This window comes from Miscanthus floridulus, chromosome 5 (genome assembly GCF_019320115.1).
Source record: "Miscanthus floridulus cultivar M001 chromosome 5, ASM1932011v1, whole genome shotgun sequence".
Classification (NCBI taxonomy): Eukaryota; Viridiplantae; Streptophyta; class Magnoliopsida; order Poales; family Poaceae; genus Miscanthus; species Miscanthus floridulus.
The window spans coordinates 19,736,933-19,752,536 of NC_089584.1; the positions used below are offsets into that span (position 1 = coordinate 19,736,933).

Consider the following 15,604-nt stretch of genomic DNA (forward strand, 5'->3'; position numbering starts at 1 on the left):
CTTTCAAAGCTCTTTAGTATAATTAGAATTGAGAGCTTGCTTTATTATTTACATTCATCTAGTTGAGCTCTTTGGAGTAGCAAGTTTATGTGCATAAGTAATCATTGCAACTAGAATTGTTGGATAGGTGGCTTGCAACTCTTGTAGAGCTAGAGCAAGTTTGCATTACGCTATTTGTCATACTAATCAAATTGCTCTAGTTAATTTGTAGATTTTTAAATAGGCTATTCACCCCCCTCTAGCCATATTAGGACCTTTCAGGTAAGGCAAGCCTTTATGGAAAGCTCAAGCCTTTTGTGGCTTCCTCAACAACGTGGACTTAGGCAAACCTTAGTGGTGAGCTGAACCACGGGATAAATCTTGTGTCTTGCGTGCTTCATCTTGATTACGTGCTGTTTACTTTGTTGCTAGCTGTTGTTAGGGTTTAGTTGCTCGATTTACATTTGTGTGAAGTTTCGGTGGTATCCAGTCTTCGAACTGGATCTTGAAGTTATATTGCAGGATTAAGCAGCTAGTGGGGTCAGGTTCATATCTGTTAAATCTCAACTGTGTTAGATTAATTTCTGTAGAGCGGCAGTGCCGCCCTGTAAGGCCGGCAGTGCCGCCCTCTGTTCTAATAGAGTTTTGAGTTAAATTTTTACAGGCCTATTCACCCCCCTCTAGGCCTTCTTTGTCTTCCTGTAGATCCTACACATCCTACTGCTCCCTACTCATCTCTCGGCAGCAGCCAAGCCGTTCGATCGACTTGTGTTACCCAATGGGATAGGACTTACCTGCGGAGATGGGGATGAGAACATCCCGTCCAAAAACTTAGTTAGGCAGATAAGCCAGGCGATAAACTTGTAATAAATGGACAAGCTCTTAGACTTCATTATGGCCAAACAGTTTTTAGCCCTTCTTCCCCTTTCGTATAAAAAGGTTGGTGCGTTCCGACCCTTTCCATCATTAAGGCCGTAAAGCTCGGGGTGCAGGTGAACAAATTCTAATCACGCTGGTGAGCAAAGACATCGTAGCCGTCGAGGCATAGGTTTCTCGCAGTCAGACCAGTTTTACTCAGAGTTTGTTTCCGTATCCCTAGCTTCTAGGTCTCAACGTGAGAGGGGGTCGGGTATGGAGAATGTTTGTCAGGCGGATAGACTCTTAAACGTATACTGACTCTTTTCGTAGCTAAGGCCAAAAAGCCCGGGGTGCAGAAAAAACTCTAATCACGCTGGTGAGCAAAGACGCCGTAGCAGCCAAGGCATAGGTTTCTCGTAGTCCGACCAGTTTTACTCAGCGTTTGTTTCTACAAACTTCACTTTTGGGTCTTAACGTGAGAAAGGATCGGGCATAGAGAATGTCTTCTGGATAGATACGCTCTTACTAGCCCCTGAGCGAGGCCTGACCCCTTGCCGTTGCTAGGTCCATCCCATTTCCACATGAGTAACTGAGTATGGCTTTTGGTAAAGCTAGGTCAGTATACTCCTCTAGAAAATATATCGGGAATACACCCTCAAATGGAGGGGACCTTGTCCCCCTGAGAACGTGCGAACATGCATGTCCTCTTTCAAAGTTGTCATATGTCCGTTGTATGCGCACATGATAACGATGATGCGAGTGAACTCGGTGATCGCAATAACGACTCCTCCAACAACACATCTCTTTTGGTATTCTTTGATTTCATAATGGCGCGCAGGCAGGTGAGGGCAATAGCGGTTGGGCGAGGGTGGTGGAGTCAATGGGTAGGGCAAGTGAAAGGTGGTGGCTTGCTTAGAAGCATTCATAGCTGGTGAGGGTGGCCGCTCCAAGAGAGGTCAATTGTCAGCGCAAGGTCGGTCGTTCCAGGCGTGGTTTGAGGCATAAGGGGCAAGCCGGTAGTGTGGTCGGCTGATGCAAGCGACGGTGAGGGACAACGGATACACGTGGCAGGGGTGGGTAGTGGACGAGGCAAGCGGTTACGTCGTATGGGGGCAGAGGGAGGGACTTGGAGAAGATAGGTAGGATGACACGTGGAGGATCCATAGATGAAATATCCCACTCACATATAATCATTTAGGGTGCGTTTGGTTGCTTAGATATCCACAGATAGGATGGGGCTATCCATGGATATGTAGTGTTTGGTTGCATGGATGAGTTGAATAGGAATATCCACAAGAGATAAATATTCTTATGAGATGCTGGAGCAAGTGGACACCAAAAATCTGTCGGATTTGCTCAACCAACTTGGATGGCATGGCTGATGTTGACGTGGCAACAATAATTAATGAATGAAAACAACCTTCAAACGATTTTATCTACTAAACCGTTTATTTGATTTATGATATGATTACATAGTTGTATTCGTTGCAATTAAATCTACAAAACAAGATCTCAGATGATTATATTTTGGTTAGAATTAAATAAATGACAAGTGGGTCTCGCATGACATCATCAACCTATCCATCCTCATCCATCCGACCAAACAGAAAAATGACGCGTCTGGTCTCATCCCATCCGATAGATATCCATCCAACCCAAAAAAATGGCTCGTTCCATTTATCTAACTAAACAGCAAGTATGAATAACCATATCCAGAAATCCATGGACGATCATATCCTATCTACCCTTATCCTCGAACCAAACGCACCCTTACGAGCGGCACCAAAATTACTGTTATATCTTTTTTTTCTATGCCTCTAAGCAAAACAAAAGGACAGAAAGACCATATCCCTATATCAATAAGCAAAATGGAACCACCCCAACCCATAAAACATGAACAATTTGTGATATCCATCCTAGTGTCTCTAAACAAAACACATGCACTAGGCGCTAGCTTGTGTGTGTGCAGGTGCAACAGCAGCCACGTCGCTGCACTGCCTCACAAGTCGTGTCAGTGGCGGCACGCTCATCGCGTGCTCCAAGGGCTCGGATTGACAGACGGCCACGACCTCACCTCCGCCACCCACCCCACCCGCTACCGCGCAGCCGCATTCATTTTCTTAGCGAGTTCAGTCCAACCAGCTGTCCCTTCGCGTCCTCGCGTGGCCCCCGGTCCAGCCCAGTCAGCAGCAGTGCAGTCCTAGACACGCACGCCTCAGGAGTCAGGCCAGTAGTGCAGTCCTAGATCCGGTGGCGAGCGAGCGCTTTGCGGAAAGGCTCGAGCAGAAACGGGTAGGGGTGGTAGGCACGGCCGGCGGCGGCAGGCTCGACCGAAAAAACAAAGCCTAAACGTCCGGATCGTGGCGTACAACAGCGTGCCGCCGTGCGTGTACCACCGCCCGCCCCGGCCCCGGCTGGTCCTAGAATAGGATAGCCACTCCACCCGTCGTGCCGTGCCACGCCGCGGAAGGGATGCACGGGATCCGATCGGAAAGCGCCACGCCACCGCGGCAGGCGGCATCGACGACGCACCTCCTCCCTTTTGCGTCCCCTACTTGCGGCCAAGGCGAACCGAGCCACAGGATGCGGCCTCATCGGGAACCTTATCTCCAGCGCGCGCGGGAGAGGCACCTGCGCCACGCGCGCGCCACACGCGCACACACCGGCAAAGGTCCGGTCCCCGTGCCCGGCTGCCCGCGCGCCGCGGCAAGGATGATGGCATGCCCCGTAGGACGAGAGCGGGGGCAAAAGCGCGCCGAGTGGGCGGATACGTTCGTCCCGGGTGGAGAGGGCGCGGAGGAGGCCAGGGTGGGGGTGGGTGTGTATCCGCGCGTACTCGCTCGCTCGTCTCTCTCGTCGTGTGGGGTAACTGGCCGACTGGCCGTGGCCGACCGGTCTTCATCTTGTGCGTAGCGCGGGGACTCGTGAGCGCAACACAACAGGCTGCCGGCTGCCCTGCCCACCGCTCCTCCAGCGGTGGCCGAAACGAAAGGACACCTCGGAAGCGACAAGCGCGCGGCATGGGTGGCGCTCAGGTTGAGCACAGGCCGAGTCACGCAGCTCTCGCCGCGCCGGGGGTAGTCTGGACTCCCTGCACAATGCAGGTGCTGCCTGCCAACCTTGGGTGTCCACTGTCCGGTCACAATCAGATACAAGTGCTTGCTAACGCACTAGTAGTACTGGCGTGTTTGGTTTTCTGAACTAAATTTTAGTCCATGTCACATCGAACGTTATTTAGGAGAACTAAATATGAGTTAATTATAAAACTAATTACATAGATGAAGACTAATTTACGAGACGAATTTATTAAGCCTAATTAATCCGCCATTAGCATATATTTACTATAGCACAACATTGTCAAATCATGGACTAATTAGGCTTAAAAAATTCGTCTCACAAATTACCCACAATCTGTGCAATTAGTTATTTTTTTCGTCTATATTTAATACTTCATGCATGTGTCCAAACATTCGATGGGACAGAGACTAAAATTTTCCTGTAGAAACCAAACAAACTAATTGCACAGATGGTGGCTAATTTGTGAGACGAATTTTTTAAACCTAATTAGTCCATAATTTGACAATATTGTGCTACAGTAAATATATACTAATGGCGGATTAATTAGTTTTAATAAATTCGTCTCATAAATTAGCCTCCATCTATGTAATTAGTTTTATAATTAACTCATATTTAGTTCTCCTAAATAGCATCCGAACGTCTGATGTGACATGGACTAAAATTTAGTCAAAAACCAAACATCCCAGTAAACATAGAGCAAAGTCTAACGATGCATTGGACATAATCTAGATACACGAGTGTGTTCACACAATTACACCCACGCCCGTGCACAAACGATCTCCTGCACATAAACTACTATTACTAACGACAAACAGGAACAGAATCAGTCCAATGGCACATCAGATCTAGTTGCATGCTATATAGATTAGATTATTATATAGATCAATTTATTTATTGTTTACTGTTCCACGCCCTGCCCAAAAAAGAAATCTTTGATTATCACCACGATCACGGCATAAGTATCCAATTGCATTAGTCAAACGACACTCAGCTGCACTACCTCCATTCTGCAATCGCACTATCATCAGTCTATCACAAGCTCGGAACCACTTAAGCACTCGAACAAAATAACAGTAAATGAGGCGATGCGCACAGCTATCACGAAACTTATTTTTCTTTCATAGCTTAGTAGTAACAGCTCAATGACTTGTCCACTATAATGTCTTGACAAGCATTACCAAATAACACAGGAAAACAGAACAGTCACTATAACTTATCATAATGTAACCTACTACCAAAATTACGTCTCTCCGGCCGCTAATGTGCTGTTCGAGAAGAAGAAATCTCATGGGCACGAGCACATTGAATTGCCCGGGGAAAAAACCCAAGATAATCCCCCTTCCAAGCACACTCAAGAGGCCCCGATTTATCAAACCAACAACCCTAACACAAATTAAGCTCACTCCTTAATTCACACGCAGAAATCAACAGTTTGCAGGAAGTCGTCCATGCCGCGGCCGAGGTCGCAGCCGGACAACTCCGGGAAGACGTCGTTGATGTCGTCGAGGTCGAGGTCAATCTCCAGTTCCTCATCCCCGTAGTCCCCAAGCAGCAGGTCCTGTTCGTCGTCCAGGCAGAAGGCCGCATCGGAGACGTCCAGAGCGTCCAGCCCGGCGCGGAAGTCCATCGGGTCGATGTCGGGCAGCTGCAGGCCGCGCAGAAGGTCCTGGTAGAACTCGGGGTCGTCAGGCAGCTGCGCGGATTCAGTCGACGGCAGCGGCAGGTCGACGGGTGTTGGTGTTGCGACCGGCTCTGGAGACTGCGGGTTCGGCGCTGATGCCTTGGTGGATTCGAGCACGGACGACGGCGACGGGTGCGCGAATGGAGGGGTCGAGGTGGACGACGAAGAGGACGCCGTCGGGGTAGCGCTTGCCGAAGTAGCTGGTGATGAGGTAGCGGCGGGCACGGGCTGCCCGCGGCGGCGGTGCTTCTCGTCGGCGAAGCTCCGGGAGGCGGAGAGGTAGGCCGCGGAAGCCGCACCGGCGGTGTCGAAGGTGCCAAGCCACTGCCTCTTGCCGGTGAACGGGTTGCGGATCTCCGCCGCCCACTTACCCCACTTGCGGAGCCTCACGCCGCGGTAGCTCTCCGGCGCCCCGCCGCTGGTGCACGCGGCAACTGTGGCCGCCGGAAGAACCGGCTTGGATGCGGCCTTGCCGATGAACGCCTCAAAAGAGAAGCGCTTGGTCTTTCCTGCAGGGCCCGTAGGGGCGCCGGCTTCCTCGTCGTCGGAGTCAGAGTCCGTGGCGTCGGGGTCCTCAAAGAGGACACGGACGCGGCGCCTTGGCTGGACCGGCGCCAGCGGCTGCTGCTGCGGCCGGGACTTCAGGAGGGCAGCGGAGGGTTTAAGGCCAAACCCGGACATCCGCTTGGTAGTGTTGGGCTTCTTCGCCAGGGCCTTCTTGATGAGAACCTGGTGGTGGTTCAACGGAGCCATCTCTCTTCTGTCTCCTCAGCCGGAGAGAACTCTTGCCAAAATTGCCAAAACTAAGGGGGAAAACTTCTAAAGAAAAACAAGAAACTTTCTCTGGGTGCAAAAATTTGACGGAGCCGAGCGCAAATCGGTCGAATCCGTCAGTCTCCTCGACAGAAGCCGCAAGGCCTTATGTGGAGGAATCCGGAATACTTCACCCCGAACCCGTCGCTGCCATCACAAGAGATTTTTTTGTCAAAACCCCATGAAAAGACCAGCCAAGAACTCCCCAGATCTGGACGAACCGGGCCATAAAACCCGATCAAAACCTCCCAGATCGGTGAAAACATGAATCTTTTGCGGGTGAAAAAAGAGGGGGGAAAAGAAGGGGGCATAGACCTGAGCATCGACGAGGATTTGTTCCAGCCGTTGAGCCCCTTGCGCATAGATCGGCTAGAGCAGTCGAGGGCGCGGAGGAGGACGGCGACGATGAGCGCTACGACCACCACCAGATCGGAAAAGGGGCAAGAAGACATATACGTTAGTTGGCTGCTTCTTCTTCTCCGACGCCGGCGCCCGTCGTCGTCGCCTCCGGCCTCCCTCACGCGCGCTTAAACCCCAACCCAGAGCGGCGAGAGGAGCGAAAGGAGTTGGCCACGCCGCCTCCGCCGATATTTAATCCCCTTCCACATCCAGGACGTAGTGCCCGCCGCACCACGCGAGACCTCGCCTCACGCGTCCGGATCCAGCCGCACACACTGCCGAAGGGGCCCAAGTTTGTTCTGGACCCACGCGTCATTGATGATTATCTGATCACCGGAAAGGCGAGAAAAGGACGGCCGCAATACGCTGGCGCGGGACGTACTACAAAGATCTGCCGAATGCTGTTTGTTACACACACAGTGACTTGTGGACCCAGGGTACTGTTGGCCCCACAGTCAGTATGGAACGTGCTGGTTTTCCTAGTGAAGGACTATTCCGTGCCATGGCTTGGATACTTGCTCGAGTTTAACCTGACATGTGGGCCCAAGTTGTTTTGTCCCCACCTATCATCGAGATAAGGATGGAAGCCTAATGGTGTGGTTTTGGTGGGGTTTATGGGATGTGAATGGGCGACTAGAGGACGGCAATGGAAATGATAAACCTTCGCCTACACGCCTCGCACGAATATCCTGCCCTCTCATTGACAGCTGTGACCCACAGACTATTGGGCCCACTTCACTGCTGACCGAGCAGCCCATCACTTCCGGATCCGGGCGATGCGTTCCCTCCGTTGGTCGAGAGGAGGGGATTGCGATTGCGATCCTCTGGCTGAAATCCCACACCTCACCTCCCGCGTGACCCGCTCAGCATTTACCAAGACCGTCAGTTTGTAAATACAGTAATTACCACATTTAGAGGCCCCAATTTTACGGGGGTAAATAAATGGCGATTATATTATAACTACTCCAGTAGGGGATAAATAGCATGGCTCCATTTCATCAGCCCAGCTAAAGCTGTGCTTAACCTGTCCAGCTGTCCTAGTCTAGATATACGCCCTATTTGCTTGAGCTTATTCAGAACTATTTTTCAGTTATAGAATAATATTTTTTTCTCATAACATTTCAGTATAAATATCAGCATAAGCTAAATTTAGATAGAGGTGGACGTGACCATGTTGGGGTAGTTTTCACGCATCCTTGAGGGCCAAGCTACTAAAAAGGAGCGATAAAATAGAATGGAATATTTTGTTTTCCATTCCAAAAAGCGAAGCCAAACGAAAGGCCACGGGGGGTTTGGTGCCGTTGGGCTTTTTTTAGATGCCGCATGCGACACGTGTACAAGTTTGTGCTGGTATCTCGCCATTTGACGCTCTCTCTTTGCCTGATCGATGCCGTCGTAGCATTATCATGGATTTATCGAAAGATAAATAGGAGCATCTAGGGCTGAAGCTTTTTTTTTCTTCAGCTCCACGAATAGATTCACCGGTGTAGCTGAAGCGGTTTTGGTAAACCGTTTGGCAAAATGATTTCCCTGTGAGAGCATGTTTTTAAGGGTCTGGAGAAGGAGCCGAAAGAAGCCACTTTTTTTTTTCTCCATCCCACCCAAAATCACTGTGAGAGCATGTTTTTAGGGGCTTTACAAGTGAAGTTATTTTACTTTACCCCGTTCGGTAGAAAAAAAACAGCTCCAAATGGCTCCTGAAGCCGATGGAGAAGTCCTGTCAAACGGGACCTAAATGTTAACCGCTCGGCTTGTTGAATTGGCTAAAAAATATTATTCTAGTTGAATTATTGTGATAAAAAAAATACTGTTTTTTTTTTAAAAACAAGTACGGATTGTAATGTAAACCGAAAGGGACCGACATCAGTTTCTGAAGTTCATCTCCTCCCGGTACGATACGGAATCCAAGGATGCCATGTCTGCACCAGTGCACCGTGCCTGGGATTCACAAGGCGAGTGTTATGCTCTGCTCGTACGTTCCGCACTTGGGCACTTGGGAAGATGGAGCTCGCGGGGGGCAGAAGGGGAAAGGGTGAGGACTTTTGGCAACGCGACGTGGAAACCGAGTTTTTTTATTTTTCAGCCTTTTTTAAAAAAATATTTACAAATAGAGCTCGGGTAGTTTGATTATCGTTTATGGACTCTGGCATCATAGCTTTTGGCGTCGAGAAAACACGTCTCGACGCTATGGCCAATGGCGCCAAGGTCTTGGCGAGACGTCGGACGTGGCGGTGGTCTAGCATCGACCTGGACAAGACCTTGGCAAGATAGACCTTGGCGCCGAGCTCGGCGCCGTAGATCTTGACGTCGAGTTGTTACCTATAGATCTTGGCGTTTGAAATGAAACAAGTATAATTGTTTCGAGAAACATGCAACAATGTCATTGTTGTTCAGCAGGTTAGGATACGCGCGACTTAGCTCAATGACCTAGGTTCAAACCCCAGCGCTAAATATTTTTTTGCTATATTTTTACAAGCAATAAAACAGAAAAAATCATTTTGAGAACATGCAATGATCCCATTGTGGTACAGTTGGTTTGGACGCACAGGTCTTAGCCCACAGACCGGTGCTCGAACCCAAGCAGCAAATATTTTTGTTAATTTTTTATTTTTAAAAGTAATTACAACAAAAAATATTATTCCTTTATTATTAACGTCCTGGTTTTCATCGCACACTGTATATTTTTGTTCTATTTTTTCACCGTACATTGTATATTTAATTTATTTTTTATTTGATTTTAAAACATTACGTACCTCGATCAAGTTGAGTTGAGTGACGTGTTTATATATATATATATATCTTGTTGCTTGTTCGTCCTTTTACTTATATGCATATGGCTTTTGTCATCGTATATAAGTTGAAGGCTTCCGAGACAAAGAGTAAATAAATAAAAGAATTTATTTTACATTAAATAAGTGTAATTTTCTTTGTCTCCCTATTTCAGTGTTGGGCTCTTTAATTTGCATGCATCCATATTTTATATGAAATAGAATTAACAAGAAGAATGGACTTAATGTATTAACTAAGAGCTTCATATTATTATCATTTGGATTGTTCAACTAAGTTTGATGAGGAACGGAGGAGGATGTCCCCTCATAAGAAAAACACTACTACCGAGGTATATAAACTAATAAATAAATAAATACATCCATGATTATGATCATATAAAGAGGATTTAGATTTAGATAATATATAAATAAATGCACCTTGAGATGTATTCTTCGTCCAAAATAAATTACAAATTAGTGAATAGTGTTCTCACATGTTAATAATAATAAAGTTTGGTGGAACCCAGGACGTTAGTAATAACTAAATAAACAAAAAAATGATTAATAAATGCAGTAAACAAATTTTGCCAGTTGAATTTGAACCTAGGTCTCATGTTAGAGCCAAGCATCATAACTAACTAGACTACAACCGAGATATAGCATGTTTCTCGAAATAATTTATCTTGTTCTATTGATTATAAAAATGTAGCAAAATTAGATTATGGGGGTTCGAACCTAGACCTTTGAGCTAAGTCGCGAGCGTACTAACCAACTGAACCGCAATGGTGTTGTTTCATGGTGCTCGGAGCACATTTACTTGTTTTATTTGAAACGCAAAGATCTCTAGGGTAACAGCTCGACGTTAAGATCTACGGCGCTGAGGCCTTGTCATCGTCGCCGCCAAGTCACCGCCACGTCCGACACCTCGGCGTCATTGATTATGGCACCGAGACGTGTTTTCTCGACGCCAAAAGCGGTCAGGGTCCGTAAAAAAAAATCATAACAGCAGGGTTCAATTTGTGAATATTTAAACAAAAATTGAAAAATAAAAAATTCGTAGGTGGAAACAGCCAGGACGCAATGCGCGGCTGGCGGCCGCCGTGCCGGCCTTGGACGGACCCTTGCGCCGCGCGGCGCGGCTGGCACGCCGAGATGCGTGCCCGTGCGGACGCGTCCCTTGGCGGCCGCCACGCAGACCAAGGGCGCGGGCCCCTGCCCAGAGGCCGCAGCGCGGGAAATAATAACAGTAGACTCCTGTGGGGGCCGCGGCGGAGTCGTTGTCGGTTGGTGCGCCAAAATTGACTATTCCGATATCTTTTTTTTTCCTCCTTTCCGCACTCTCGAGGCGTGCCGCCGTGGCCCGTGCCCGTGCCCGTGCTGCTGGGGCCCTGACTGGGATGCAACGGCTCGTGCGATATTTATTTAGTTCGGCCAGATATTTTCCAGAAATCATTTCTTTTCCCCTACGAAGTAACTGTAGCGGCGGTGGATGCTAAAGACATGGCGGTTGTGCGTGCGTCCAAAAGGTATGCATGGGCGTGGCGCGAGCGACGCCGCCGGCGAGCTACACGTATGCGCGCACGCCGGTCGCATGCCTGCCACGTTACACCGGCGCAGCTGCGGCGCACTTGGACCGCCCGCCGGCTCTCGTGCACGAAGCCTCTTTTTTTTCTATGTGCCACTACTGCAGAATTTGTTTAGTAGAGTCCTCACCAACTCGAAGCACCACTAATTTGTTTAGATCCTTTTTTTGTCGTCCAGTCTTGTGGACTGCTCGTGCTCGGCGGGAAGCGGTGGCTGGTTCCCGCGCAAAAAGTCACGGCCCCCGACCGGTGCGGGCGTGCTGCGACTGTGCACGCAACGTGCGCCCATGTGCGGCACTGCTAAAAAAAAAGGTGGCTGTAAAATAACGACGGTGGTACGGCCGTATGGGGGCGGTGTGTGGAGGGGGTTGGTTAGCCTCGGGGCCTCGTGCAGACGGTGATTACCGTTAGTTAATCTGTAACTGGTGTGATACCGATACGGGGATGGTGAAACTCATGGACTATGATGATCCTTGCTCTCCATCGTGGAAGGTGAAAGCAGGTGATTACGAGTAGCCCTAGGTCTCTCCTCTTCTTCTGCTCATAAAAATTCGGGAAGAACACGGGGGTTTTCTCACATGCTGATTTCAGAGTTCTTGTTTAGAAATGTGGGCCGTGCAAGGCGCCAAGGCCTGTGTGGGCGATCCACGTGTCGGCACCTGCTTTGTGTGGCCATAATAAGCCCACAATTGTGTATTTGGGCCTGCCTGTCTGTACCGGAGTACGGGTACAGTAAAGACTGGGCCCATCTCTGCCAAGGATACAAGGAGGGACCGATTCAGGGTCACAAATCTCTCTTTGCACTACTAATTTTGTTTTTAGGCCCAGCGTCAGAGATCACTACTGGCGAGAGGCTAGTGCCATCGTATCAAAATATCCGTGGCATCATTCTTTAGGCTGTATACCATTTTCACAATCTTGGAGCTAGGGACACTATAATTTTATGAGTCTCGATTTTATATTTGCTGACGTTGTAATTGTACGTACATTGTAATCGATGTGTTCAAGAAATTGCATGCCAGTATCTGTATGGGGACCCGAGAATGACCTTCTTCTAAACTTTGTAACTGCACTTGCATCAGTGGTGATTGATTCATCATAGTCAAAGGAGCTGATTTACAATAATACTGTGGAGATTTGCATGGTCCGGACCGATCTACGGATGGTGTGCTATCAGCCTGTCACCGGATATTTCTGCTGATTGCACGGCAGATTAATGGCACCAGGCGGACAGTTTGCAGTTACAACAACAGCCAAACCATTGGCCATGTATTTACTGCAAACACCGTACGAGTCATTGCGATGTGGTGCCCCCCGACCTTCATTTCATCCCAGAGCTTTTATGTACGGGAGTGGCCAGGAAAGAAACTGCAAAACACTGTGTTTCAACTCAAGATATTACTCGAGTAATCTTTAATCTCAAGAAAGGAGAAGATAGGCCACGCGAACCACAATTTTTATTTTGCGCTCATGCACCACTTCAGATTAACTGGTTTCCAACTACAACTCTTTTAATAATTGGTTAGTTTTGTTGCAGAACTAATTTTTCTACGAAAATGCTATAGTGCGAGCATCCGACCGTCAACGATGCGTTTTCTGGGCTGTGCACTACGAGCCCAATAAACTTGTTTCTCTTTACCTTCATTTTTTCACCGTTTTTCAAAATAAAAAAAAAAACATGGCGGCATTCTCATCTAGCACGACCGTCGCGGAGTTTCCTACCACTTGCTCGCCGCTTGCCTTCTCCGACGGCGACCACCTTCGCTTCCTCCGCCTCGGGGCCCTCGCTAGCCTCCGCGACGCCAGGCTTAGCCGCTGGAGACGCGTCTCCCAGCCGCCCCTGTCTCATCGCCGGAGCCGGCGCCAACGTCCTCCTCATCACCTACTCCTACGGCTGGTGACCACGTGGGCGTCGCGATCGTGCCGTACTTCGCGCTCGCATCGAGGCTCCACGCCCCCCCCCCGGTGCCCCCCAGCGGTAGAAGCTCGCGGCAGCCAAGCCCGTGGTGCTCTTCGCTCCGCCGCTTCCAAGTCCTGATCTGCTCATCGAGGCAGTTATCGAGTTCCTTAACACGCCTGACATGGTGGCCGCCTCCCACTTGAGTATTCCACCATGTCAGGCGTGTTTCAAGTGTTTTTGGTATTCCAGAGATACGTTGCAAGTGTTTTATATGGATGTTAAAAAGTAGATGGGGATGTTACATATGTTTTAAAGTGGTCCAGAGGCACGTTGCAAGTTTTTCAGAGACATGTTGCAAGCGTTTGTTCAAAATGTTTCATCTGTTTTAGACCTATGTTGCAAGAGTATGTTCAAAATGTTTCAGCTGTTTCAATCTTACGTTCTAATAATGTTTTTATGTTGCATGTTGCAAGTGTATGTTCCAAATGTTTCATCTGCTTCAGACATATGTTGCATTCATGTGTTTTCATGTTGCAAGTGTTTCGTGTTTCAGAAGTATGTTCAGAGAGTCACTGGGGCACGGCCCAGACGTCATGAGATGGGGCGCAGTGAGCTGGGTACCGGCAGATGGGGCGCGTGGCACGTCTAGGTCCTGCGGACGGGACGTGCTCGTCCTCATCCCGGCTTCTGGATCCCGCCCGCACGGAGAGAGAGAGAGGAGGGGGTCAGGGGAAGGAGCGGCGGGCGTGGGGCGTGGCGAGGCGAGGCGGATGGGGGTGGGGTGCGCGTGTGGTGCGGACAAGGCAGACAGGGAAGGACTGCAACGATGCAGTGGGAGTGCGACACGTTTCTGATGAGCCGTTCGGTACCGTCCGATGAAATCATATCCTATCAGATGTCCGGGCGCCAGCAATTCCCATTTTTCTTTCTAGGACATACATTTTTTCTTACCATGTTAGTTCCTTAATCTTTATTCCATTACATGAATGTCCATTAATATATCTCATTAGTTCGCTCTTTTGATCAGTTTCTTTCATGGTTGATGGACTTCATTTGCTGCTAATCTTAACAACGAATAAACGTGCAATAAGAGTCTCGCACTAGCAAGGACACCAAGTGTTTCATTACTATAACAATTATGTTTTCTTCTTTGCAAGTATATTTTCTAAATAATTTTCTTCTTCTATTTGATTATCTTGATTCTCTCTCCGTATATCTATTGTCGATGAATTTCTGGGCTTAAAAATGATTTCTTTTTCTTATATTCTTTTTGTTGTTTTTATTCTTGTGGTGCTAAATCCAGGTAAGTTTCAATTTTAGCTCCATTCATAATAAAATTATTATTGTCCAAGTATCTCATAAATTATTTAGATCCTTGATCATCTTCTTAATTAATTTTTTATATCACCTTGCACCAGTAGTAATGTGATGATATCACCTACTACTCGTGCCAGATACTACATTGTTGTTGGTCATGATGTGACCATATTTATTTTCTCCAGTGATAAGCCTCTTGTGAAGGAAAAAAATTGAATGTTGTATGTTGCTCTACTATGAACTTCTTATGAACATCAAGGACCCATGAGGTGAGGGACGATATCCGCGCCATATTTTCTTACGTATAGATGGCGAAACTGGCCACATGGCACTAGCACGATAAGGCACGTTACTATCGAGCACGACGGGTTAGTTATGTCTTGTCGCCGTGCCCAGATCGAGGCCTAGGGATGGCACGCCTGCCGTGTCGTGCTCCTAGGTACCGCGGCCTTGCCGGCACGCAACCATGCCTCTCGCGTGAGGCCATTACGCCGCCACTCCCCCGCACCGAGCACGACGTGCTGCTACTTCTTTTTTTTTTCTCGAACGTGCCATTGGTACGATATTCATTAAGCAGAAGCAGAAGGAGAGTTTTACAAATTAAAACTAGGACGGTAATTTTGATTACCAAACCAAACACTGACAGAGATCACACAGTTGTGATTTACAAAAGGAAATACTTAGCAACCAAGAGAAGGATCAAGCATAGGGACAAAACCCAGGACACCCTGAGCTCAGCGGCTAGTGCTCGAAGCCAGTGAGGTTCAGCTCCATGACAACCTCCTTACTTAGGCTCCACACCTTTGTGCGGACAGCTAGGAGTACGCGCCTTGCATTGAGCCAGGACTCAGGAGAGCGTCTGGGGCACCGCCGCACGCGAGTCCGGGAGGAAACCACACACGGCTAGATAATGCTCTCTCATCCATATCCAACGATTGTGAGTTTCTTAAAGCTATCTAACGGTTAGAAAAGATCAAGCAACATCGTGCGAGTGCAAAATTCATGTCGTGCCGAGAATCGAGCAGCGCTCGGATGGCTAGCATAGCCGGTGGGCATGCAGCCGGCGCGAGTTCGAATCCTGGCATTCGCACTCGCGTCTCTCACCAGGGTTCGCCCCAAATAAAATTATGTTCTCTCACGTATGGAACCACAAAGGAAATGCGACGCGCCTCATCGCCTAAGGGTCTATGGTTAGACCAGGTGATCTTACAAAGGACACGATCTAGTG

General features: G+C 48.5%; 1 protein-coding gene across 1 annotated transcript; it reads right to left on the bottom strand.

Annotated features, from left to right (window-relative positions):
• Positions 1 to 5,011: 5,011 nt before the first annotated feature.
• Positions 5,012 to 6,483, bottom strand: LOC136451703 (ethylene-responsive transcription factor 3-like). The gene has a single exon (XM_066452387.1). It carries the CDS (start codon positions 6,347 to 6,349, stop codon positions 5,327 to 5,329), a length of 1,023 nt encoding a protein of 340 aa, XP_066308484.1. The 5' UTR covers positions 6,350 to 6,483; the 3' UTR covers positions 5,012 to 5,326.
• Positions 6,484 to 15,604: the final 9,121 nt, after the last annotated feature.